Raw genomic sequence first — 24,573 nt, 5'->3', positions numbered from 1 at the left:
AAGTGGGAGAGGATATAAAGCAAGAAGGAAGATAGAAACATCTCTCAGTCTGAGAAATTTCACCAGTTTTTATCAGGAGAGGTTTTACCAGTTTTAACAATACAGTGAGCTAGACTTTTATTTTTATTTGTTTATTTATTTATTTTTGGTCGGGGAAGGTAATTAGGTTTATTTATTTATTCTTAGAGGAGATGCTGGGGACTGAACCCAAGACCTCATGCATGCTAAGCATGCACTCTACCACTTGAGCTATGCCCTCCCTCTACAGTGAACAAGACTTTTGAATACACTCTCTCCCAAATAAAATATTTCTTGCTTATTACCTGGTAGCAACTTTACAGGCTGTGAGAATTGTGAGTGTCTGCAGGGGAGGAAAGAATAAGTTGAGAGAATGAGTTTGAGAGAACAGTTGTAAGGAAGTTGCTTCTACTGGCACAAAGAAGTTCCATTTACGCAGTGAACTGGTTACACAGTAAGACAGATAAGGAAATGGCAAGTATTGGGCAGTACCCTGATCACGTTTTCAATAACTATCTAAATAAATTCTGTTCCATGATGAGATACCACTTCACAACCATCAGGGTAGCTATTACAGAAATAACAGCCCCAGCAACCAAAAAATAACAGATGTTGGTGAAAATGTGGAGAAATTAGAATCCTCGTGTGTTGCTGGTGGGACTGTAAAATGATGCAGCTGCTGTGGAGAACAGAAGAGAGGGTCTTCAAAAAATTAAACCAAAATTACTATATGATCTAGCAACTCCAGTTGTGGGTATAAACCCAAAAGAACTAAAAGCAGGCAGACTAGAAGGGATATTTGTACACCCATGTTCACAGCAGCACTATTCACAACAGCCAAAAGGTAGAAACACTCCAAATGTCCATCAACAAATGAATGGATAAACAAAATGCAGTGTGTGTGTGTGTGTGTGTGTGTGTGTGTGTGTGTGTGTATACACAAACACATATATACATATACACATGCAATGGAATATTATTCAGTCATAAAAAGGAATGAAATTCTGACACATGCCACAACATGGATAAACCTTGAAAACACTATGCTAAGTGAAATAAGTGAGTCACAAGAGTAAAAATACTATATGAATCCACTGATGTCAGGTACCTAGAGTCGTTAAATTCACAGAGACAGAAAGCAGAATGGAGGTTGCCAGGCACTGCGGGGTGGAGGGAGCAGGGGTTACTGTTTCACGGGAACAGAGCTTCAGTTTGGGATAATGAAAAAGTTACAGAGCTGGATAGTGGTAGTAGTTGCACAACAATAAGAATGTACTTAATGTCACTGAACTATACACTTAAAATTGGTTAAAATGTAAACTTTATATTTTATAATTTATGTACATCTTACTACAATTTAAAAATTCCTGTTAAGGCTACAAAACAGTGTTGAAGAAATAAAAATCTAACAAAGGTGCAGCAGATTTAACCTCAGACTGGCCTACAACTCCGAATTCCTATGTTTTGTTTCTGATTTTAGAAGCTGGTAGATGACTGGTGGCCCCCTGCGCAAAAGCACAGAACGCGATGCCCACTTCCAGCGCCTTGCTTCCAAGAGGACAGCCCTTCATAAGGACAGGAAAGGCCAATGAAACACATTTAAAACACAAGCAAAAGAAAAACGGCCAAGGCAGGGGCCCAGTGTTTACTGGAGACAGGGTTTTGTGGTCGCTGCGGTACCCGACCCCATCATAGAGAATTCAACAAACTGCACCACGTTCTCATCATCGGCTTCTCCCAACCCCAAGCCCTCTTGTCTGCACACTGCCAGCACCTCGTTTCAGATCCACTACCTCATGAGTGAAGTACTGTGAACATCTTCTGAATGAACTTCTTCCCCTTCCCTCCCTTAACCCTTCTTTTATTATGAAGACACACCAACTTCCCACAACTGCATTTTGATGGACATTACTTTCCTCTGCAAAAACATTTCAATGGCATCTCCATTGGTGACTGAAAAGCACAGACTCTTTTAACTTTCCATTCATAACTTGTCTCCTCCAATCTATTTTCCATGCTCAGCTCCCATTACTTCCCTACTTGAATGCTTCCCAATCCACCTCCCATTTCATGAACACGCTTTTCTAAGGTGTGTCTCAAGTATCATCTGATACCCTCGGCCTGCAAAACACACACACACACATCCTCTTTAAGTGCCTAGGGATTCCCCAGAGAAAATGACAAATGAAAGGGAGTAACTGAGAGAGCTCATGAAAGCAAATACAGTGACTAGAGTTTCATATTAAGGGAAAAGTCACCTTTTTGCTTATAATTGATTGAGAAATACTTCACAGAAACAACAAACCTTTTAAAGAATTTTGGGGTTGTAAAGGTGAGGAGGTAGCAAGCTAGTAAGGGGGAGGAAACATGAACTACACACAGTGCTGGCACAACTTGCTATCTGCATTTTAAAAAGTAAAACTGGATCTTAATTCACACTATACACAAAAATCAATCCCAGAGGGATTAAGGATTTAAATGTGAAAAAGCACAACATAAAAGATTCAGAGGAAAATACAGGCAAGTACCTTTATAAGCTGGAGAGTAGAAGAGGGTTGTTTAAACAAATACAAAATACACAAAACATAAAAGATCGAAAATTCTAATACTAAATCTCTGACTTAAAACTTCACTTGTTTAACTCAAAAAGGTAAAAATACAAGCTACAAACTGGAAGAGGTTCTCTGTAACTGACGAAGGGTCAGGATCTACAAAATATGAAGAACTTTAATGAATCAGTAAGAAAAAAACAAACAATTAAAAAAATGGGCAAAAGCCATGAACAGGCACTTTGCAGAAGAGAAAACAGGACTTTCAACAAATAAATTTTTTAGATGCTCACTGTTATTATTAAACAAGGAAATATAAACATTAAAACCAAAGAGATATACCATTTAAATCTACCAGGGAGAAAAAACTTCAGTCGTCTGGATACCAAGGGTTCACTAGGACATAATTGTTAAGGGCGCAGACTCCTGGGTTCAAATTCTGGCTCTTCCATTTACTTGCAGAATGCCTTGGGCAAGTACTTTAGCCTCTACAAGCCTCAGTTTCTCCAAATGCAAAATGAGAAATAACACTAGCACATATCTTATTGAACTGCTGTGAGGATTAAATAAATTAGTATGAAGAGGTGCTTAGAAGAGTCAGTGCCTGACACAGTAAGTACATAGTAAAGTTAGCTCATTATTCATATCATTAATACCGTCATCTCCATCAGTACTGGTAGCAGGTAAACCGGTATAGCGATACAGGAAAAGCCATTTGGCATCACCATGTAGGACTAAGGGAGCATGTTACGTACAACCCAGCCATTCCACTGGTATAGAAACATGCTCACAGAAGCACTGTTTGTGATAACAAAATAAATAACACAAATGTCTATCTTGGGAAGAAAAAATAAATAAATTGTGGTATATTAAAATGATTTAATAACACATAGCATGGAAATAAATAAACTAAAGTGCATGCATCAGCACAGACCTAACTCACAAACATAACACGGGAGGAAAAAGCAAGTTAAAGAGGCACAGAGAGTACGGTGCCATTTACATCAGGTTCAAGAACCCGCATAGCTAAACAGTACATTGTTTTCAGTTTTATTGTATCTGTAAATATCCCCAAGAACAGGCAGTGATAAGTTTAAAAATCGTGATGGTGGTTGCCCCTAGGGGCAGGCAGAAGGAGGGCTTAATCAGCGGCACACAGAGGGAAGTCAACAGCATGGGCGAGGTTTCCCTGTTTAATCTGCATGGTGGATAAACAGATTCAACTGAGTTATTCTTTATCTTTTATAAGATTAATACATGTTACTTTGTGTATACAAACTGTTCTAATAATAAACAGTTTAAACATATGTACAAAAATCCAGGGGAAAAAGAACAGCAGTTATTACTGCAAAATCACTGTTGAAAAGTAACTGTGGCAATACCCATCCCATAGTTCTTCTCTGAATTTACCAAAAACAAGTGCAGGAGAAATGCAAACACATTTTGAAAGCTGTTTGTTTAGAGGGACTGAGCTGAAACTGGGGCAATGCAGCCCCGGGAAGTCAGCGTGGAGGGAAAGGGAGTGAGGAATAAACCCTGATGACCTGCCCAGGCTTCAGGGCAGCGGCAAGAGAAGTCAACAGAGACCACTGTGAGGCCACCAGTCCTTTTCCCCTGGTTCCTTCACATCCCTTCCTCACACAGTGCTCTTCATCCTGGCTACTGAGAGTATTTTCCAGGCAAAGTGACTTCCCATTTTTTGATACCTCCTAACTTCTCTCTTTGTGTCCAGTCTCACTCTTCTTCGATCCACTCTCCACAAGGCCACAAACAACAAAAAAAGTTCTTTCCAAACCCCAATGCGGTTCACATCATCACTTCCTTTGTTAAAACTCTTCCATAGGTCCCACTGGCCTAAGGATAAAGCAGAAGCTAAACTATGCAACTAACAAGGCCTCAAATGACTTGGCTCCCACTGCCTCACTTGGCTCATCACCCCCAACTTCCTCTCCGACTGCAGAGAGTTAAGGCGGTGGGTCTCAAACTGCGGCCACTGAACCGGCAGTGCCAACATTACCCAGGCACCTAGAAACACACACCGAGCCCAGGCCTACTAAATCAGAGTAAACTCTGCCTGTGGGTCCAACAATCTGAGTTTTAACAACCCTTCTGTTGCTTCTGAAGCACACTAAAGTCTGAGCACCACTGGTTTAAAGCACAAACGGGAGGTAAATCAGCACGTGAAGAACTCTGTGGGAAAACTGAAAAGCGCTCTACAGCGCAGTGGCTGGCGGTGTATACACCCCAGGGTCACGTGCCGGGGTTCAGCTTTCCGCTCAGCTCCTCCCTAGCTGTGTGATCACGGGGAAGTGGCTTGTCTGCCTCAGCACAGCATCACAGTGAACAAGCACAGACCCCACCCCAAGGCCGCTTGCATTTCAGCCTGGCTCCCCCCCCACGAGCTGTGTGGCTCCGAGCAGGCCGTGTAACTTTCTCTGGGCCTCAGTTACTTCATTCACAAAAGTATAAACAATAGTACCTACTTCGTATAGTTGTTGTGAAGATGAAATGAGTTAATATATGTATCATGCTTAGAATTGTACCTGTTACACATTAAGCACTGTGTGTTACTTATTCTTATTACAATTGTTATTAATCTCATGGGGACCACATTATATTCTGAAGATTAAAGAGAGTCAACACTGAATGCCAAACCCCACAGAAAATACAGCTCATCTGTTCTAATGAGGAAAAACTTGCCTCGTCTTATTTTAGGGAAGTGACCTTTTTTTTTTCCAGTATATCACTTACCTCTCTGAGTTTATTTTTATTTTCAATGATGAAGCACTTAACTGGAAACAATGACCTTCTCTAAAGAGTCAAGGGGTCTGCCTTGTAGGGTCATTTATTTCACATTAATACTTTTTTAAGCAAAGAACTTACAAGACTGAAAAGGGATTTACTGAGCATTATCCCTATGCTAGGGGAAATATTTCTGGGAATTATTCCAAATACATATCCAGTATTAATTTTACCTACAGACTCTACACATAAAACTACCATTAAGACATCCATCTACACCATCATTGAGAAGAACACTGAAAATACCAGGATCCAAAGATTTGTAAAGTAGGACTTTGTGTCTCTCTCCTTACTACCAAGAGGTCACTCTGTGTCCACCAGACCAAAGCACATGATCGTCTGAGCCACAGCACATCCAGCACAGAGTGTATTCTATTGAACATAAACAGTATAACAAAACCATGTTTTCTGAAGACATGAAAACTGGATCTTAGTGATATGAAATCATGCGGTGAAATTTTCCCAAGGGTCTCCAAGTGTTTAACCTTATACTTAGAACATGAAAGAAAATATGAGAGAGAAAATATACTGGGGCAAGTTACAAAACCAAAGTCAAAACAGAGGGCTCATTACTGAGAGTTCAATGTTTCTTGGAACCAGAAAGGCAATATACCAATTGAACCTGGCTTGGAATTTAAGTTATTAATATTTCCTGGGAGATTTTGGAATCCCCTACCCCACAGTCTCCTATAAAAGTATACATGAATCTGGTAAACAGTAATCTTTATCTGTGATTTTCTTAATCTCGCTAGGTTTTAGAAATAAGTTTCCTGTGAAGAATCAAGTTAAGCGAATGCAGAAACATTATCATAGAAAATAAAAAACAATGAGCATTTAATGGTATGGAGGGTTTAGGATTTTTAACTGTACGGCAGCCACATGTTCCGTGGCATTTTGCTGTGCTTTGCCTGGACCTCAGCTATGCAGTGAGGTGAAAGAATTTTGGCAGAATTCTTCTTCATAGTTTTCCACTTTAAAATGGAGGACACTCATTACGAAGAACATTCAGTCAACTCTGGACTTCAAGCATCTCCTCAATGCAATACATTTTATATTGGGGGGAAAGAAGGTTAACAAATTAAGATTATTTAATTTTTAAAAGGTATCACTGTGTTATGGCAAGTCAACCTGAATAGCTCGTGTCTCTGCTGATCTACTATCACACAATTTCGATTACAGAAGAAAGGAAGGTAACAAAGTCAGTCATATTTTACAACTAAAAAGCCACAATAGCAAAGAAAACTGCTAAGCTTATAATATTTTTAGAAAAGCACACAGGATGCTTTATTTATAACAAACTTAAGCACACCAACCTCCCTGGATTGCCTGAAAAAGGAACACATTTATTCCCCAGAGTAAGACTTAACTCAAGATTCTCTAAAATAAGAAAAATTATTTTCAACCATAAAATGTATAAGGTGGATAAAATGTAGCTTTTCCCTACTATATCTGCATTAATCACATAGGCAGTGGTAAGGATTGTGGACTTGACGGAGCCCTGTAAGTAGTCACTCATCAGAACATTTACCTGTATCGTCCTCTGAGTACCATCAACGTTGACAGACAGTAAAGGCGAAGCCAGGTTCCACGTGCTGCTCACATTTAGTTTCGACCCATCAACTTCCACCTGTTGTGACACCAAATAACACTGTTATCATGAAGAAAGACAGAAAACTGATCTCAAGTTCATTGCTGCATACAAAGCAGCAGCCATTTTAAACAGATGGCTCCCCAAACAACCTGTCATGTTTACTGCTCCCGCCATGAAAGACAGGGTCCAACGAGAGTCTTCTTAGCCATCTCTGGGGAGAGGTGAAGGACCTGGGCACAGCTGCCTCCGGGAACCGAGGTTTCAAGTGATTTCCAGTAAGTAACAAACAGCCTTCTAACTCTAAACCTATCTGGACATGCTACATTTACTGCAATTAGACAAGTAATGCATATAAATTCCAGTGACATTTTGCAACCCACTCAACAGGGCTTGCATATAATATCCTCTCCAAGGACTAAGAAAGAACTTTTTCTGTATTAATTTTAATAAAGGACTATGCATTGTTATCTTAGTTAAACAGAAGCTTTAATTAGGCCAAATTCTTTGGTGTTGAATATTAAAAGTTCATTTAAACTTTGCAAAGTTCTGTCATATTTTTGTCCATCATAAATGACTAATTTCATCAAGTCATCATTCATGAAATTACCCAAAAAAGCCCATCTTTTTAAAACAGGTAATCTTAACAGAAAAATTGTAATATCCAAATAAATAAAAGTAATTGAAAGAAAAAAATCAAAGCTAACTTAAAAGTACTATTCCTTATTTCTTCCTTTTTACTCACTTATTTCCTAACTCTTCAATATGAGAGGTAAGAAAAAATAACAATTATTATAAGTCTACAGTAATTAATTTGTTAAGTCTAACCTAACAAAGGGATATTTAAGTCTGCTGAAGTTTCAAAATAAACCTGCAGCACAGCCAAGATACATGATTCCTAACAACTTCCTCACTATCAATCTCTTAAAAAACACTCACTCGTTAAAATAAAAGACACACAGACTTATACTGTCTAGTGGAATACGTGTGTACCTATATATTTAGATGTATGTGTTTGGATAGGTATTTGTATGTGTGCATGTGAGTAGGGGATATATATCCCCTATAGTGTGGTCATAGAGTCTAAAAACAAAGATAAACATATGTTATTGGCTATGTAATGAGATATTAGTAAGACATGTATCACGCACTTGCTTGTGTTCCTGGGCTCAGTGGCCTGCCTGTACACACAGTACAATTCAGAAACAGGGAGGAAAAAAATAAACAAACAATGGCTCTGGAATCACACTGACTTAGGTCTCACCTGACACTGCTGTTTTATCAAGTTAAAGTTGTTTACTAAGCTGGAGTATTTATTCTCTCTGAGCTTCAGTTTCTAAACCATCATACAGTAAAAATATCTATCCGAGAGGGTGCTATGAAGATTAAATAAGTTAACATATAAAAGTCTCTACCAATATTTCTGTCTTGGTAGGTCCTAAATATTTTCTCTCTTCCCCTGTTTCTAATAATTTTTCTGCCCTACCCTTAAATTAGTTTTAAAAATAAGATCAAATAATTATACTATCTCATATATTACTTACTATTAAAATACTACATGACAAAGACCTGAGAAGCAGGACAGCTGTGGTTTTGATTAAAGTAGCACTTACACATTTTAAAAGTATCCTATTTAGCCCCTTCTCCCAAAATTAAAAAACCTCCCTATGTACTGAAAGATTTCCAAAAGAAGATCCCAACAGATAGTTTTACATACATTAAATGCTAAAAATACTTTCTAAAACTGAAAACATTCCTTTAAGATGCTTCTAAATTTAAAAGTATATAAAAGCTCAATAATCAATTATAAAAGTTTTGTTTTACTTGTTAAAAAAGTAAGTTAGAGATTGTAAAGAAAGACTCTGAATGACAGTCATTTAAAATCTGTATTTGATATTGATTTCAAATCAACAGGGCTGACAGAATAAAACTACAACTGCCGTCTTTAGGGCATATGAAGGGGAATTGAGAAAAGAACCTAAACTACTCAAATCATGTTAGAGTAGGAGCCAATCTGCTACACCCTGAAATAAACTATTTTTAGGAATGCCTGAACAAAATGTGGTCTATCCATACAATGGGATGCTGCTGGGCAATAAAAGGAATGAAATACTAATACATGCTACAACACAGATGAACCTTGAAGACATGCTAACTGCAAGAAGCCAGGCACAGAGAACTGCAAATTACATAGCTCCATTTACATGAAATGTCCAGAATAGAAAAATTCATGAGACAGAAAGCAAATCAGTGGCTGATCTGAGCCAGGAGTTGGGGTGGGAATGGATGTGAGGACTGAGGAGTGATAGCTGTGGGCAGTGGGCTTTCCTGGCATAAGCTTGTTCTAAAATTGATGGTGGTGACAGTCACACAACTGTGAATATACTACAAGTCACTGAATTTAATGGGTAAATTATACGGTGTGTGAATTGTATTTCAATAAAGCTGTTAAAAAATAAGTAACAAATGAAAACAAGTGGCAGGGGGGAATTTTACTTTTTCAAAAACCAGAAGCAGTACTTCATGATACATTAAAGAAGACCTAAAAAAATGGAGATATATATCATGTCTATGAATTAGAAGAGTTTCAGTGTTACTAAAATATAATTTCTCTCCCAAATTGAACTATATATTCAATGTAATTCCAACCAAAATCACAGTACGTTTTGTTTTTTTGGTAGAATTGATAAGTTGATTCTAAATATATATAGAGAAAAGCAAAGGATATAGAATAATGAAGACAAGCAAATTTGGAGAACTCAAGCCACTTGATTTTAAGCCATAAAGCTATAGTAATCAAGATACTGGTATAGGAACAGACATATTCATCAACAGAACAAAGCTGACAGTTGGGATACCCACACAAAAATCACTAGATGATTTTCAAAAAATTGCTGAAATATTAAGTGGAGAAAGCATTCTTTGTCAACAAATGACACAGGAACAAATGAACATCCATATTTTAAAAATATGGGCCCTTACCCTATACCATTAAAAAAATCAACTCAAAACCATTAAAACTAAATGTAAAACCTAAAACTATAAAACTTCTGGAGGAAAACGTGAGAGAAAATCTTTATGACTCTGCGCCACGCAAAAGGGTTTTAGGACATAAAAAATACAAATCTCACAAGAAAAAATAGATAAATTATACTTTATCAAAATTATAAACTTCTGTTTGATAGACACTTTTAAGAAGAGTCAAGCCACAGGTTGTGAGAAAATATATCCAAAATAAGGGACAAGCATCCAAAATGTACAAAGAACTCATAAAGCAGTAAAAAAACAACTCATTTTTTTTAAATGGTCAAAAGATTTGGACAGACACTTCCCCAGAGAAGAGAGATGGATGACAAGCACACAGAAGGATGTTCAACATTACTGAATGGTCATCAGGAAAAGGCAAATTAACACTACAAGGAAATAGTGCTACACTTGAGTGGTTAAAACTGAAAACAGTGGCAATACTGGGAGCTGGCAAAGATGCAACCGGAAGCCATCGGAGCAATCGGAAATTTCATACATTGCTAGTAGGAATGCAAAATAGCAGAACCACTTCAGAAAACTCCAGAGAACAGAGAAGACATGTACACACAAAGACCTACACATGAATGCTCACTGAAGCTTGTTTATGATAGAATATATATAGCAGAATGTTTACATCATCCTCAAACTGGAAAAAACCCAAAAGTCCAAATGAACTGATTAATGGATTAAAAAATATGGTAAATTCATACAATGACAAACTAATAGGCAATAAACAACTCAAAAACATTATGCTAAGTGAAAGAAGACTGACACAAAAGAGTATATACTGTATGATTCCATGTATATGATATTATATGGCAGGAATCAGATCAGTGGTTGGTGGGGACCAAGGGTAGAGGGGCATGAGGGAACATTTTGGGGTGACAGAAATGTTCTACATGTGGTGATTACACAACTATCTATATTTGTCAAAACTCAACCAAACCAAACAATTAAAAAGAGTAAACTGTATATAGATTACACCTCAATGAATCTGACTCTTAAAAATGAAAATATAAGGAAAAAATACATCTTTTCAAAAACTGAAAACAGTATTTTTTGAACTACCTTTGATTTATTTTCCCTTCCTGATAAATTGATTTCTCTATCTCTATCCTCTGCCACTGGAAGAGTGGGTGTAAATTTTAAACTCACAAGAGGGACAGAACAAAAGTTCCTTGGAGACAGAAACATGAAAATTAAACCACATGAAGGAAAGACAGAAAGAAGATGAAGAGACAGAGCCCCCCATTTCTTCTTTTTCATAGATAGGCAGGGGGTGGCAGTGGAGAGAGATGGTACTCTGACCGGTATCAAGTACCTAAAAACTGCTGGGCTAGAGGTCTCCTTCTGGAACACAGGGGAGCCCGCGGGCCTCCAGGAAAGTCCAGTTTCATGGCATTCCCAACATGGTGTGGGAGTGACAGTACAGCACTGATGGAGGAACAGGCTGGAAAGATGACCCCAGTACATCATAGCAGTAGGAATCCAGAAGTTTCTACCTGTCCTACTGAGATGATTAGAGAAGGCCTGGGTCAGGATAAAGACCACCTTGTACTGGGGACTCCATGACTGAAGACAAATAGTAACCAGGACTACGGGTAAGCAGAAGCCTCTTCAATGGCAAATAGGATCAACAGTCACTGGTCCAGGTCCTCACAGCCTTGTAAGGACACTGTGGGTCTGAGTTCTCTGCCCATCTCCACAATTATGAGGCCAGTCCAATCACACTCCCAAAGGCCCCTCTCACATGCACCTAGATTGCACACCTCACTGGAAGCTGGAGGAAGGGGAAGAAACCTGAAGTATTATAGTACCAGGATGAAACTGGTTAAACCAAAAGAGGCCAAGATCCTATTTATTAGCAAGTTTTTCTTCCCCCTCGTCCCCTACTAAAGGTCACATGTAACAGACAAGAAACAAACTACATTTCCTGTACACCTGATAAGTAATGAGTATAAATTTGCAACTTCACCATATAACTGAAAGGAGGAAGTTATCATAGCTCCATATCATAAACTATGAAATATACCTGTAAATTTTACCATTTTTTTTTTCAGGGCAAAGTAATTAGGTTTACTTTTTTTTGTTTGTTTTTGATGGAGGTACTGGGGATTAAGTCCAGGAGCTTGTGCATGCTAGGCATGCACTCTAGCACTAACTTATTCCCTCCCCATCATATCTGCAAATTTTAAATGAGAGATGAGAACATGCTGAAAGCCATCACATTGTTTCCATCTAATTTTTTAGCCAAGGTGACTGAAGCAGCAGATACAGAATGTAAGTGGCATTTCATTATTATGACACTGAGAACCCAACATAAAGAACCTCCCTATCTTTTTAATGCCAAAAACTAATGGGAAATGAAATTTAGGGCAAAGGAAGCAACAGACTGGGTGAGAGGGTATTAGGTAACAAGCCTGACAAGGAAGAGCTGCAGGCCACGCATCCTTATAACCAGTCACGTACACTGTTGCAACATAAAAAGTCATCAGAAACAATCAATACTGGGTCTTTGCATACAATCTGCAAAAAAAATCTGTAAAAAGAAAAAGTAAACTAAGAGCATATAACACAAGAACTCCTCGAAGAAACACAGGAAAAGTTCAGATAAATAATTCTCCAAAGTCTCAAAGACAACCATAGGAAACGTGACCTTCTTTAAAAAAAAAAAAAAGCTCAAAGAAGAAAAACAAAGGTTCAAAGAAGAGATTATACAACAACAGAAGGAAATGAAAATCAAGCTGGTAGAACTTAGAAAAAAAAATGAAGAGAAAAAAGCATTATAGAGATAAAAGCCACATTAAAAAGCACCAAAAATAGAATAAATGTGACTAAAAAGAAAGAGAAGGACATAGAGAAATCACATGAAACAAAATGGAAAAGACCAACAATATAAAAACAATTTACAGAGAAGACAATAGATATGAAGGAGGGAGAAATGGGATCCAAAGTATATACAAAAGTATTCTTCAAAAACACTTATAAAGAATGAAGAATAAAGATTAAAAGATATGATAGGATAAAGCTTTTCAAAATAAATAAAACCTTGAATTTGTAAACTGCTGATGCTTATGGAACTTTAAAAACAAAGGCAGAATTATGCAGATATTTAGGCAAAAATAAGAAATCATGCGTAAGTAAGGGAAAAACTCAGATCAACCTAATTACTCAAGAGCAGCCCTGATACAGAAGACCACAGAGCAATGTGGTATAAGTACTAAAAAATAAAAAAGAAAATGTTGCCCCCCAGCATTTTTTATACCCAGCCGAGCTGTCCTTAAAGTGTATCATATAAATATAACCTGCACTGTATGAGAACTTAGTGCCCCTTCTTTAAAAATGAGGCATCTCTTTACATACTGATAGGAAACTATACCCAAGAAAATAGAGAATATTATATATAATAGGCTATCATTTATTAAGGAAAAAACCCTTTGAGTGTACATTTTAAATGCAGATTATCACTGGACAAATATATAAGAGGAGCAGAGTGGCTGAGGGACAAGGACGAAAAAGAAGCCTGCTTTTCACCACAAACACACCATATTTTTTGAACTTTGTATATGTATAAAATTGTGTGTGTATATATATATATATATTGCATATTAAAAATTTTTAAAGTGAGGAGCAGTGTGAGTGCCTAATTCCTCTTTCTTTACAGCATACAATCAATACCTACTCTAGATCTTTCTCTCTAACAGCACACAGTAATTAGTAGCTGTTCTTTTAAAACTTCATTTTGGCTAGCAGAGCAATACTCATTTCAATTTCTCTGGTTGTAGATTTACTGATGTCATCTACAACACCCAATCTTACAATTCACTTCAGACAATCTCTCTTTTCCAACTCTTTCTCATCTGAAAATGAGGGGGTTAGACCAGCAATGGTGAAGAGCTCTTCCAGGTCTCAAATTCTACTGTTTAATGGCTGCAAAGCCCTTTTGTTTAACATACATTTAGAGAGTTAATTTCAGATATGGCAAATTCCAGCATGAGATAAGGATTTTTGTTTTGCTCAAGTATCTGTTTGAGATTGGGAATTTTTAAGATCTTTCCTTTAGTAGACAATAAAAGCTAACAAATTAAGTCAAATTCAGTGTGAGGACAAAAAGAAAAATAGAACAAGAATGAAGTGACAAATGACATAATACTCTGGGGCTCAAATTAAATTTTGCACCTTTTAAGGCAGACAATACTGTGGAACAGTTCTAGTACTATGAAAACACTAGAATATATTAGAGTATTTTAAAACTCTGTATTTTAAATACAATCCAAAGACACAACATCTCTACTTAGAAACACTAACCCCCAAACAGAGATTTTATGTCTTTAGTTTAAACAGATTTAGGACTTGAGTGCACAAAGTTACATTATCATATGATACTGACCCACACTCTTGGCAGATGACCTCCTCTTTTCTTTGTCAAAAGTGAAGCCATGAGACTTAAGTCCTGTTATTTTCATGTGTCATCAACCATCTTCTCTCCTCTACTGTCATACACACACTGGCTACTTACCCTCTGCTTTCAAGCACATACAGGATTCCCACATGTTCATGGTCCATGCACTTGGCCCAGTATGCCCTCCAGCTACCAAACTATTTCTTTCCTCTTTTCTCTGACAGGTTCTAGAACAAAAGCTCTGTACCTCTTAGTACATACCTTTCCCCTTAACCCTCTACAATCTGACTGCTAAAACTGTACTCTGAAAGGTCACAACTCTTCTTAAGCAATTTTTTCACTCTCTTCTTAATCCTCATTATTCTTCTTATCAGGCAGGAAGCCCTCTCTAAGGAGGTCATCTTTAGGCTAAGATCTGAAGAGTGAGTAGGAATTAACATGGTACGTAGGGACATCCAGAGAGAATATCATGGAGAAAAAAACTCCCGAGGCAAGAAGAGCTTAGCTGATTTGAAACCAGTGTGCAGAAGACAGAAAACCAAGAAGAGCCTGCACCCAGAGAGTGTGCAGCAATGGGAAACACTAAAGGATTCCAACTGGAGAACGACATCATTAGCTTTGCATTTTTAAGAGATCATTCTGGCTACAGCTTGGAGAATACTCTAATGAAACAAAAATAAAAATTACGGGGACCAGGTCTAGACGACTGGTAGTGGAGAGAAACAGGACATCCAGGAGTATATAAACTGGGGAAGGAAAGTGTGAACACAGAGGTCAACGCATGAAACAGTCACTGAGGAAAAAGGAGAAGAGTGAGCTTTTCTGAAAAACAGCCAAACTGCCACACAGTGTTTGAAGCTCAGCTGCAGTGGGACATCATGCACAGGTAATGGTATGGACCTGCCTTTGGTGTGTGATTCTCTCCAGCAATACTCAGGTGTCTTGCTGGAGGTAGGCATAAAGAAAGTGAGAGGCTGAGTTCATTTGGGTTTGGGATTGATGGAAGAATGAAGGGGTTGAAAAAGTTAAGGGTATTTGTAAGTGAATGACTATAATTACAGGACAGGGAATCCAAGCTGGATAAATGACAGGAAAACAGGCGTGGGATCCACAGATGGAGGGGGAAACGTAAGAACTAATGGTTGTATTGAGTCAGAGAGACAGCCCATGAAATGGCTGCTAGCCTTCAGCTGCAGGGGCAGCGATGCAGGTGAGGGGAACCTGAAGGTTCCCAAGAGGAAGGGGAGGTGGTGATGTAGACCTGTGATGTGAGTTTCAAAGAACAAGGGTTTTACAGGAGGGAGGGGAATGGTGATCTAGAATAACATCAGGAGAAAAATAGTCCCAGCTCCCATCTCAGAGATGCATGTGGTAGGAGAGAAAATCTACCGCCAGGTTTTTTTCTGTTAAAGCAAGTAAGTGGTGGAACATTCAGAGAAAAGGCTGAGAATCCAGGGGAGCTTGTTGATGACAAAGCCAGAGATACAGAAGGCACAATGGAAAAGGCTGAGAGGAAGTGGAGAGATTACATCAAACAGTGTAGGAAATAGATTTAGGAGCAATAAATGACTGATGAGGCTTTCAAAACGCTCAGTTTCTCTCCATCAGCACCACTAGCACCTGACCCAAATCCGCTACCATCTCTCACCTGGACCACTGCAGTAGACCAGTCTTCCCACATATATTCTCCCACATCTACAACTGGTTCTCCTCACCATAAGCAGAATAATCATAGCTGATCATTTACAAAATCAGAGATAAAGGGGAAATAAAGACAATGTGACAACACCCAAATGGAGGTCCTGTCTGCCTTTGCAAAGTGTGAACTCTAAACAAATGTGTAATACTGCCATCCCAGTAAGGACATCATATTTCACACCATTCTATAATCATTTAAAGACTATATTCTATTTAAAATATTGACATTGTAAATTTGAATTAATGAGAGCAAGGCTATGGTGGGTGGAATTCATGAAATTCATCTCAACATGCTCTATTTTCTGATAACTTTCCCCCAGCTTAATCAAAGAGATCAGTTTAGTTGAAAACTATTCATAATAAGAATATTTATGATAGTTAAAACAACAGTTCAAAAACATGATTTCTTTCCTGTTTTAAGAAAGCATTTTCTCATATTTAACAATCTACCTGTAACTTTGTATTCCATTAAAAGCACTAAACTGCATTTGTGGTCGAAATTAATGTTGATGTTGAACATTTTCCATGCGTTGTTTGGAACATTTGATTTTCCTATCTACGTAATCATAAGGGAAAAAGAAAGTACACACCCTAAATTAATTTGACATTTGAGAGAGATTACTTACATCCTTTACCATTAAAAAACAAAAAAAAGCACTTCCTCACAGATACCTCATGACACGGTGAAAGCTTCTATTGGAGTAGGCACCTGCTAAATAATTTTTTTCAACATTAGGAATGTAAAACTTACAAAACAAAATATTTGCCAAAAAAGCATTTCCAAAAATAATAAAAATTGGGGAAGATAAAGGCTGTAAGAAATGTTTTTGATTCACCATACAAGTCTTTTTTGTCATACACAAATTCTAAATTCTAAATGTTAAGATGATTAGCACTGCACAGAATTAAATCTAAGATAAAAATCAAGGTATCCCACTATATAAAAGACTGATCATATATCTTGCTTCTATTTCTGAAAACAGTATGGAGGATAAAAAAAAAATTGTTAGTCAAGCCATAGCTAATTCTCAGAAAGGAATAACTAGTTCCTGCTCCTTTAATAGTCTTTCAGAGTTTATCTTAAAAACAATCACTCTGCACAAAAAGTGGGAAAAAATCTACAGTTTTCCGATTGACTCTTAGGCTACAAAGGATCCCAGAAATAATATACTCCAACCCAACCCTCTCCTCTTTTTATTTCGTATAGAAGGAAATTATACAGCCATATAAATTATGTGAGTTATGGAAACAATTAGCAAGCAATTCTCCTCAGAGTATTTCACTTAAATCCACATGTCAGGAGCAAAGGTAAAAAATGTCATCTAAATACTAAGATACAGCGCTTGTACACAGTAGCCACTCACTGTGTATTTTACCTTGAGAGAAAAGAAAACTGTTCTACAGGTAAAGATATTTATTGGTTCTTTTGGTTCTTACCTCTTAAATACTGCTAAAAATATATGACTATTACATTATGTATCAAATAGATGAGGTATGTCCACACTCCCCAGTAACAAAGGAATCTGTATGTCAAGCAGGGAACGTGGGATATTTCCACCAGCTAACATCCCAGTTCACTGACTTCTATGTAAACTGCTGCTGCTATGTCCAACACAAATATACTTTTTAAAAAATTCTGAAAGTTAAGATATTGACAATAGAAGCACATAATTTTTCTATTACTTACATCTAATAATTTTGCTAAGTTACTTGCCTCATCATTTATTTCTCAGGTAAATTATGAGGAAAAGAACTCAAACGTTTGTATTCTATTAAAATAATGAATAATTCTTAACATTTTAATATGAACTATAATGGAGTCTTATATCTTAATGTAACATCAAAGAGTAGGTTTTCTTTATCCTGCTCTTCTGTTTACTAAAATATTTCATTATTCCAAAACATAGGATATCTCTTGTGCCCTTCTAGAGGGAAATGAGACATTTGTTTTCTGAAAACAAAAGGAGACAACTGTTTTGTGTAAGTTTCTTCTTTATCACTACATCACCTTGGAAACATCTTTTATTTCTCTCCCAAATATATATATAATAATGACAAAAAATCAAGAGGAATTAGACATAATGATGGTGAAGATCTGTTAATCTGTCACAAGATTATATAAGTATGCATGTGTTATACATGTAATTAAATATATCTCAAAGGATGTGAATTGCAAAAACAAACTTTAGGTACTAATCTACAATCAGCTAGGTTGACTAGTTTCTGTTTAATTATCGCCTCATTAATTGATCAGTAACAACTTGGATTTCAGCTGTATGGTTTAAAAAAAAATCCTGCATTATTTTGTCCACAGTTTAATTATAGTTGTACTTTCTTCTGGATTGGTGTGATAAGGTCATTCTCTACAGATAATACTGTAAATTATATCAGCTTAATGAATAACTCTAGGTAGATGAGCTTAACAAAAGGAGCAACTGAAGCTGCCTTTATTTCCCCCACCAAATCTACTAAATCAGGGTGGAATCCTGTGTTTTTTATGCAGCACTGTCGTCAACAATCAGAACGCCTGCATCTGAACCTCAGTGCCACAAGTTAACCAATTATTTATGTCTCTGTTTCTTCATATGTAAAATCTATGCTCACAGAGCGGTTGTGAGAGGAAAAAGTCAAGCACTGAGAACAGTACCTGGCACATAATAAGTCCTCAATAAATGCTATTTGTTGGTCGGTGGTTCAACTTACTGATATTAAGTACTCTTCCCACAATAATGACTATTCTCAATCTGTTTTTCTTCTTTTGCCAAGAGAGCTACTTTGCTTATTCCTCCATTTTTCTTGTTCTTCCATTAATATCTCCTCCATTATTTATCCTTTTAATTTCATCTGATTCCTATTAGCATTTATTTTGCTTTTCATATGTATTTCGCTACCACAGATGTCTCCCAGTAAAATTCTACTACCTAAGCTGGTGGTTCACCACCGCAGAACCCATGTATGACCAAAGGGGGCTGTAGACTTACACAGCAATGCCTCAGTCTTCCCTCCCCTAAATTCCCATACACTGCAATTGTGACATGCTATTTCCTAATCTCACCTATCTTACATAACAGCCATCTGCGACTGTCTAACTTCCTAGTACTATCCTTAGAAACACGCAGTTTGCCCTAGTAGCCCATTTCTCCTGGCCAAAAACAAACATAACTAATATTCTGTTTTCTATGTTCCTACCTACCAAAGATTATTCAGCTACTTCTGCCCTCTTTCCTCAGCCTCTGTGGCCTTAAGTGACATTATTCTAATAAGTATACTAAGATACTCATTACCTCTTCTTACACTGCAATACCAGTAACATACATTTGATAGTTTTATGCTTGTATCTTAAAATCGTAGCAGCAAAATTCACTCCCCACAAAATTATTGTACATTGTACGTCCTTAAAACTTCTCGAGCTACAAATCTAATAAAAGAATGTTTTAAAAGAATGAACAATAAAATAACTTCTTCCTTTTCCTTTTTTCTTTCCTATCATGGTTTACACCAGTTTTTTTGATAAAGCTCAGATATAGGAATTGACACCCAAGACCTACTCATCAAATCCATTCAGTGACTAAGCTAACGATCACCCTTTTACTCTGGAAGTATCAGTTATATCTCAAGGAAGACCCAGATAAAAATCTAACTATCCTTTAAATTGATCATAATAAATAAAGCACTTGCAAAGAGTCAATAAGGTAGCTAATCAGCTCTGTAAACCACTGGCATAATCTTACTGGTATGTAAGGTTAACGGAGTTAACCAACATTTCTTCATTGGTCCTAACAGGAAATGGGGAAAAGGTGCAATCAGTTTCTACCATTCTAATGAATGGCCTCGAAAGTATTTTTTTCTATGGTGTTCCCTTTCAGTGAAATAATTTCAAATATACATAATAATTATAGCAATAGTACATCAAGTTCAGACTCCTCAGCTGTTAATCCTTTTGTCAGTAAAGAGTAAGTGTTACGATGTTTCATTGCCCTTCAATACTCCAGCATGCATTCCAAAGTACAAGACAGCTCTCTGTACATAAGAATGGTACAATCAGCAAAATCAGGAAGTGAATACTGACCCAATATTACTACTGAACCCACAAACCCTATTCAAATATTGCCATTTGCCCCAATAATGACCTTTATGGTATGTCTGAGATCTAATTTAGGTTCCTGAACTTAGTTGTCAAGTCTCTGTCTCTCTCCTGCCCCTACCCTCTTCTTTGGGCAGGTTTTTAAAATAACATTTATTTTGTCAAGTCTCTTTGGTCTGGAACTGGAACAGTTCCTTAAATTTGGTTTGTCTTTCATGACCTTGAAATTCTTGAAGAATATGGACCAGTTACTTTGTAGAGTGTCTCTCAGTTTGGGAAATGTTTCCTCAAGTTAATGCATTTTTACCTGGACTACTACAGAAGTGATGTTGTGCTTTAATTTACGATCATACCAGGAGGCACACAATGTCAATCTGTCCCATTACCAATGAGGTTATTTTATCATTGTTTAAGAACGTTTTTGCCAAGTTTGCCCACTAAAACAATAAGCACTTAGTAAGTTCGTCCAAGTCTGTTTCTGTATCTATCTACAAAACATCCTGAGTTCGTATGGATCCCTCTGACTCCAATCCTAGCCTCCCCAATTTTGTGTTTCTATCTCTCTCTTCTCTAACAGTGAAAATCCAGCCTTCCATCATCCACCTAACTAGTCAGATTGCTACTTTTGTCATTCTCAGTTTTTCCAACACACACACAGGTGTCTTCTTCCCTAAATGTATTTCACAAGAATTTAAAGAGAATACATTAGAAAAAGAATATGATAGTGCTTTAACTTAAAAAAAGTTAACAGATTTGACACAAATGTGAAATTTAAAAAGAAACAGGTTTTTCTTTGGAGAAAAAAAACACTATTAGAAGAGGACATAGGTTTGCATATTTAGGACACCAAAAGATCTTCTGTAACTCAACAAACCTAAAAAAAAAAAAAAAAAAGCATCAATTTATAGGATTATGCCTTAAAGTACTCCAGGTAAATTTTTAAAAGGTGAGCAAGAATAGGTACACCAAGAACAGCATGTGGTACGCATACCGTTCTCTCAAGTTTGTATATACTTTTAATTTTCCATAATAAAAAGTTAAAATAGAACTTCAGGTCAGGCCAACTATTTGGACAGGCATATTTGGCACCAAAGAGTTTCAGTCCACACTGTCAATTAATTATCAAGCTAACGTGGCCATAGGGAGAGATGGTTTGCAGACTGAGTCATATCCTAAGTGGGGCTGACAAAAGCTGACTGATCCTAAAAGATACTCCATTCACTAAGTGTGACTTGCTCAGCCCTTTCTCCACCCACTGTCGCTGACATCTCTCTCGTCTATCTACCTGAATTCTGTTAACGCCTACGAGGCTGAAGACAAACTCCCTTCCTTCAGCAGCCCATCTAAATAGAAAACCTCCCAAAGCCCTTTCATCAGTCTGCTACAGTTCTGTTCACTTCCACTAACTAGTTAATAATGTGGCTTTATTGTGTCTTACAAGTTTTCTCCGCTCAGAATCTTTCTTGGCTTTTGGTTGTTTGATAAATAAAAGTTTAACTTCTCCACATGGTCCTCAGGGTCTTGCGAACTGATGGTCTCAATCTAGCAGCCTATTGATCTGACTTCTTCCTTCTTTCTCTTACTTTCAACAAATGTGCACAGGCCTTACTCCCTGATTTTTATTCCTACTATTTCCTAAACTCGGAACGGTCAACTCAGCCTAACAGACGTCTACCATCCATTCTTCATTACCTACTACATAGCTATTTATTTTGTCAGTTGGCTCTCGATTTTCTGCCTCACCCCCAACCCTGAACCCACCTTCATCATCTCTAGTCCTTTGCTAAATTAGACAATGTATTTCCTTTCTTTGAATTTCTATAACATTTTGTATCTCTATGAACTTATCAAAATATGTCTTATACTACAATCATTAGTGAATTGATCTCAGCACCTCCCAACTAACCTCATGAGGGCTAGTTAGTACCTTGTTCTTTGTGTTCCTCATGAAGAGCTTAGCAAAGTGCTTTGATGTTGAAGATTGGTATGTCCTAGATAAATACTTACTGTATTAAAAGTAAAAATGGTCTAATTCAGTGAGATAGAAAATGTTTTATTTTCATAATTACAGAATTATTGAGAAGCTCCTAAAAATATGTTTTTAACTTAAATATCATAATATAAAGCAGATAAAAGCATAATGACTTGCTTTCATACTCTTAATACATGTCATACAAATAAGTGGCTTTTATCTTAGATTACTGACCACTGAAAACATAGTTCTAATTCAAAATACCTACAACAGGTTTTGGTAAAAAGTAACTTTTAAGCAAAAGTATGTTTAGTCATAATGTTATGTAAAGTGTAGATAATACTTGTATTTAAAGTTCCATATGTGCTTATAAGAGCAGATAAAAGTTATCCAACTACATAAAGGGCTCCATCAGCCCCCGTATGATACAGTATCTACAGAGGATCCAGTATTTCAGAGATGAATACCCCAAACTTCACTCACGTGGGTACACCCAAGCACATTTAACTTAGCTCATTTAGAGACAGAAAGAATTTCAAACGAATTTAAAACGCTACTTAAAATTCTATCCTCTCTCTAGGGTTTCACTTTCACGTCCACACAAATAAAATTATCCATTCGAATTGGTAGATAAATCCTTTTAATTCTGATGACTGCAAACAAAGTAAGACCATTCTATTACTACGCTCCCAAACGGAAAGGATTGAATAAGCCTGGCATTTTTCCAGGAGCCTTGAAAAAGGGCAGGGCCAGTATAAAACATCAGTTTTGGTAGCAGTTATTAAACTTAATATACCTATCAGGCCAAAGCGAAAGCTAACAAGGAAAGGGAGGAGTGGAGAATGATCAAGAAAATGACAGAAAATTAATGTGCAAACAACATTCATTCCTGAAGACCTCCAGAGATACAAATTAAAAAAAATACTGGAATTGTTTTTATATTTTAATTACTTAGAAAGTTATTAAAAATCTAAAATATTTCAAGCAATGCTACTCTAAAATAAAAATCAACCCAAATCTATTCCCTGGACAGCCCAAAAGCATGGAAAAAGAAGCAATGGTTTGAAATTTTATCTTGGCTTCACTTTTTACCAGTCAAGAATCAACATTTTAAACCCCTTTCAAAAAGTTTACGTTTACTTGATTGTAATAAATCTCAAGGGGACTTTGATCAAAAGCAGAGTACAAAATTTACATAAACTACTCATCTATGTAATAAACAGCAGACAGAGAGGAGGGTTACAGTAACTGTTTTCAGCCCTTAACTTTCAAGCTGAAGTCCCTGGCAAGCTTCTCTCCCTAGACGCTCTTTGCAAAACGGGCCTTTGATTGAATGAAACAAGACTCAACTCTATTTTTTAACACAGGTAATTCTCAATCATTTGGAGGTAGAGAGGGGATCAAAAACAAAACAGATATACCTACAGGAGCAAACGTAAGATAAACAATACAGCCATGCCCTCTCCTAACTCACTTAAAGAAAAACGCTTTCTTTATGGAAAGTATTTCTACTGAAGGAAACACATCATTATCTCCAGCACTAAAAGGCTAAGATCAATCATTACACAACCCTACAATTGTTAACACCTCTGTGAGGGGTGGTCCCCATAGACAGAACAGGCACAAAGACCCAACCCAGTGATTAAAAATTCCACCCAAGAGTCATTCCCTTTGATAAATGTCTTTGGAAAACTCCTGTTACAATCCACTCTGCCTAGAAATTAACTCATTCGTGCATGAGCGCACAGATTAGTTTATTACATTATATAGCTCTCACTTCAGATGAGTCATTTTTGACAAAAGGAACTAGGAAAAAATTTTAAAGCAGGTCCTGGGAAAAAACTGGCCAAGAACAGAAGACCTTATAATAGTAGGGGGTAAGGTCACTGAGCAGACTAAACAAACAAACAACTACCCTCCTGTAATGGAAAATTTCAAACACATGCAGAAACAGTCAGACTAGCTTAATAAACCTCTACATTTCCATCATCTAAGTTCAAGACTTACTCACTCAAAGCCACTCTTGTTTCATCTAGATCCCCACTAATTTGTCCACCTGCTCCAAGACCATTTAGAAGCAAATTCCAGACTTCTTGTTTCATCCATAAATTTAATGAATACTTTTTATAAAGTTAAGCCTAAAGAACTGACACTCATCAAGCCTTTGGCAACAAATAAATCAAAAAATTAATTTAATATTCATTCATAATAATTATCTCCCTTTTTATTCCACACATATACTTTGGTTTCTTTGAGCCCTGAAGGGGACTGAGGGGGAGGTGGGAAGTGCGCAATGGAACAGACAGCTGTAAAAGGTTACCTGAAAAACAATCAGTAATCACATACATACACTGTGTACCACGTTTTCTGTAATTTCTATTCATTGAAGGATGAGGTCAGAATGAAGTGTTCCTGTTAGTCTGGGTCACAAAA

General features: G+C 37.0%; 1 protein-coding gene across 5 annotated transcripts in view; it reads right to left on the bottom strand.

Annotated features, from left to right (window-relative positions):
* The window catches only part of PCCA (propionyl-CoA carboxylase subunit alpha), a 330,692-nt gene that overhangs the window by 69,899 nt on the left and 236,220 nt on the right, over positions 1–24,573 (bottom strand). For all 5 annotated transcript variants that reach the window (XR_012511757.1, XM_010959668.3, XM_074378474.1 and 2 more), the window contains exon 20: positions 6,898–6,996. Coding sequence is in view for 4 of the 5 variants with exons in the window: in XM_010959668.3 (XP_010957970.2) it covers positions 6,898–6,996 (99 nt within the window). In the remaining variant the exon portion in view is untranslated. The remainder of the gene's footprint in view (positions 1–6,897; positions 6,997–24,573) is intronic.

Source organism: Camelus bactrianus, chromosome 14, assembly GCF_048773025.1.
Source record: "Camelus bactrianus isolate YW-2024 breed Bactrian camel chromosome 14, ASM4877302v1, whole genome shotgun sequence".
Lineage (NCBI taxonomy): Eukaryota > Metazoa > Chordata > Mammalia > Artiodactyla > Camelidae > Camelus > Camelus bactrianus.
This window is presented reverse-complemented; position numbering and strand designations above follow the sequence as displayed.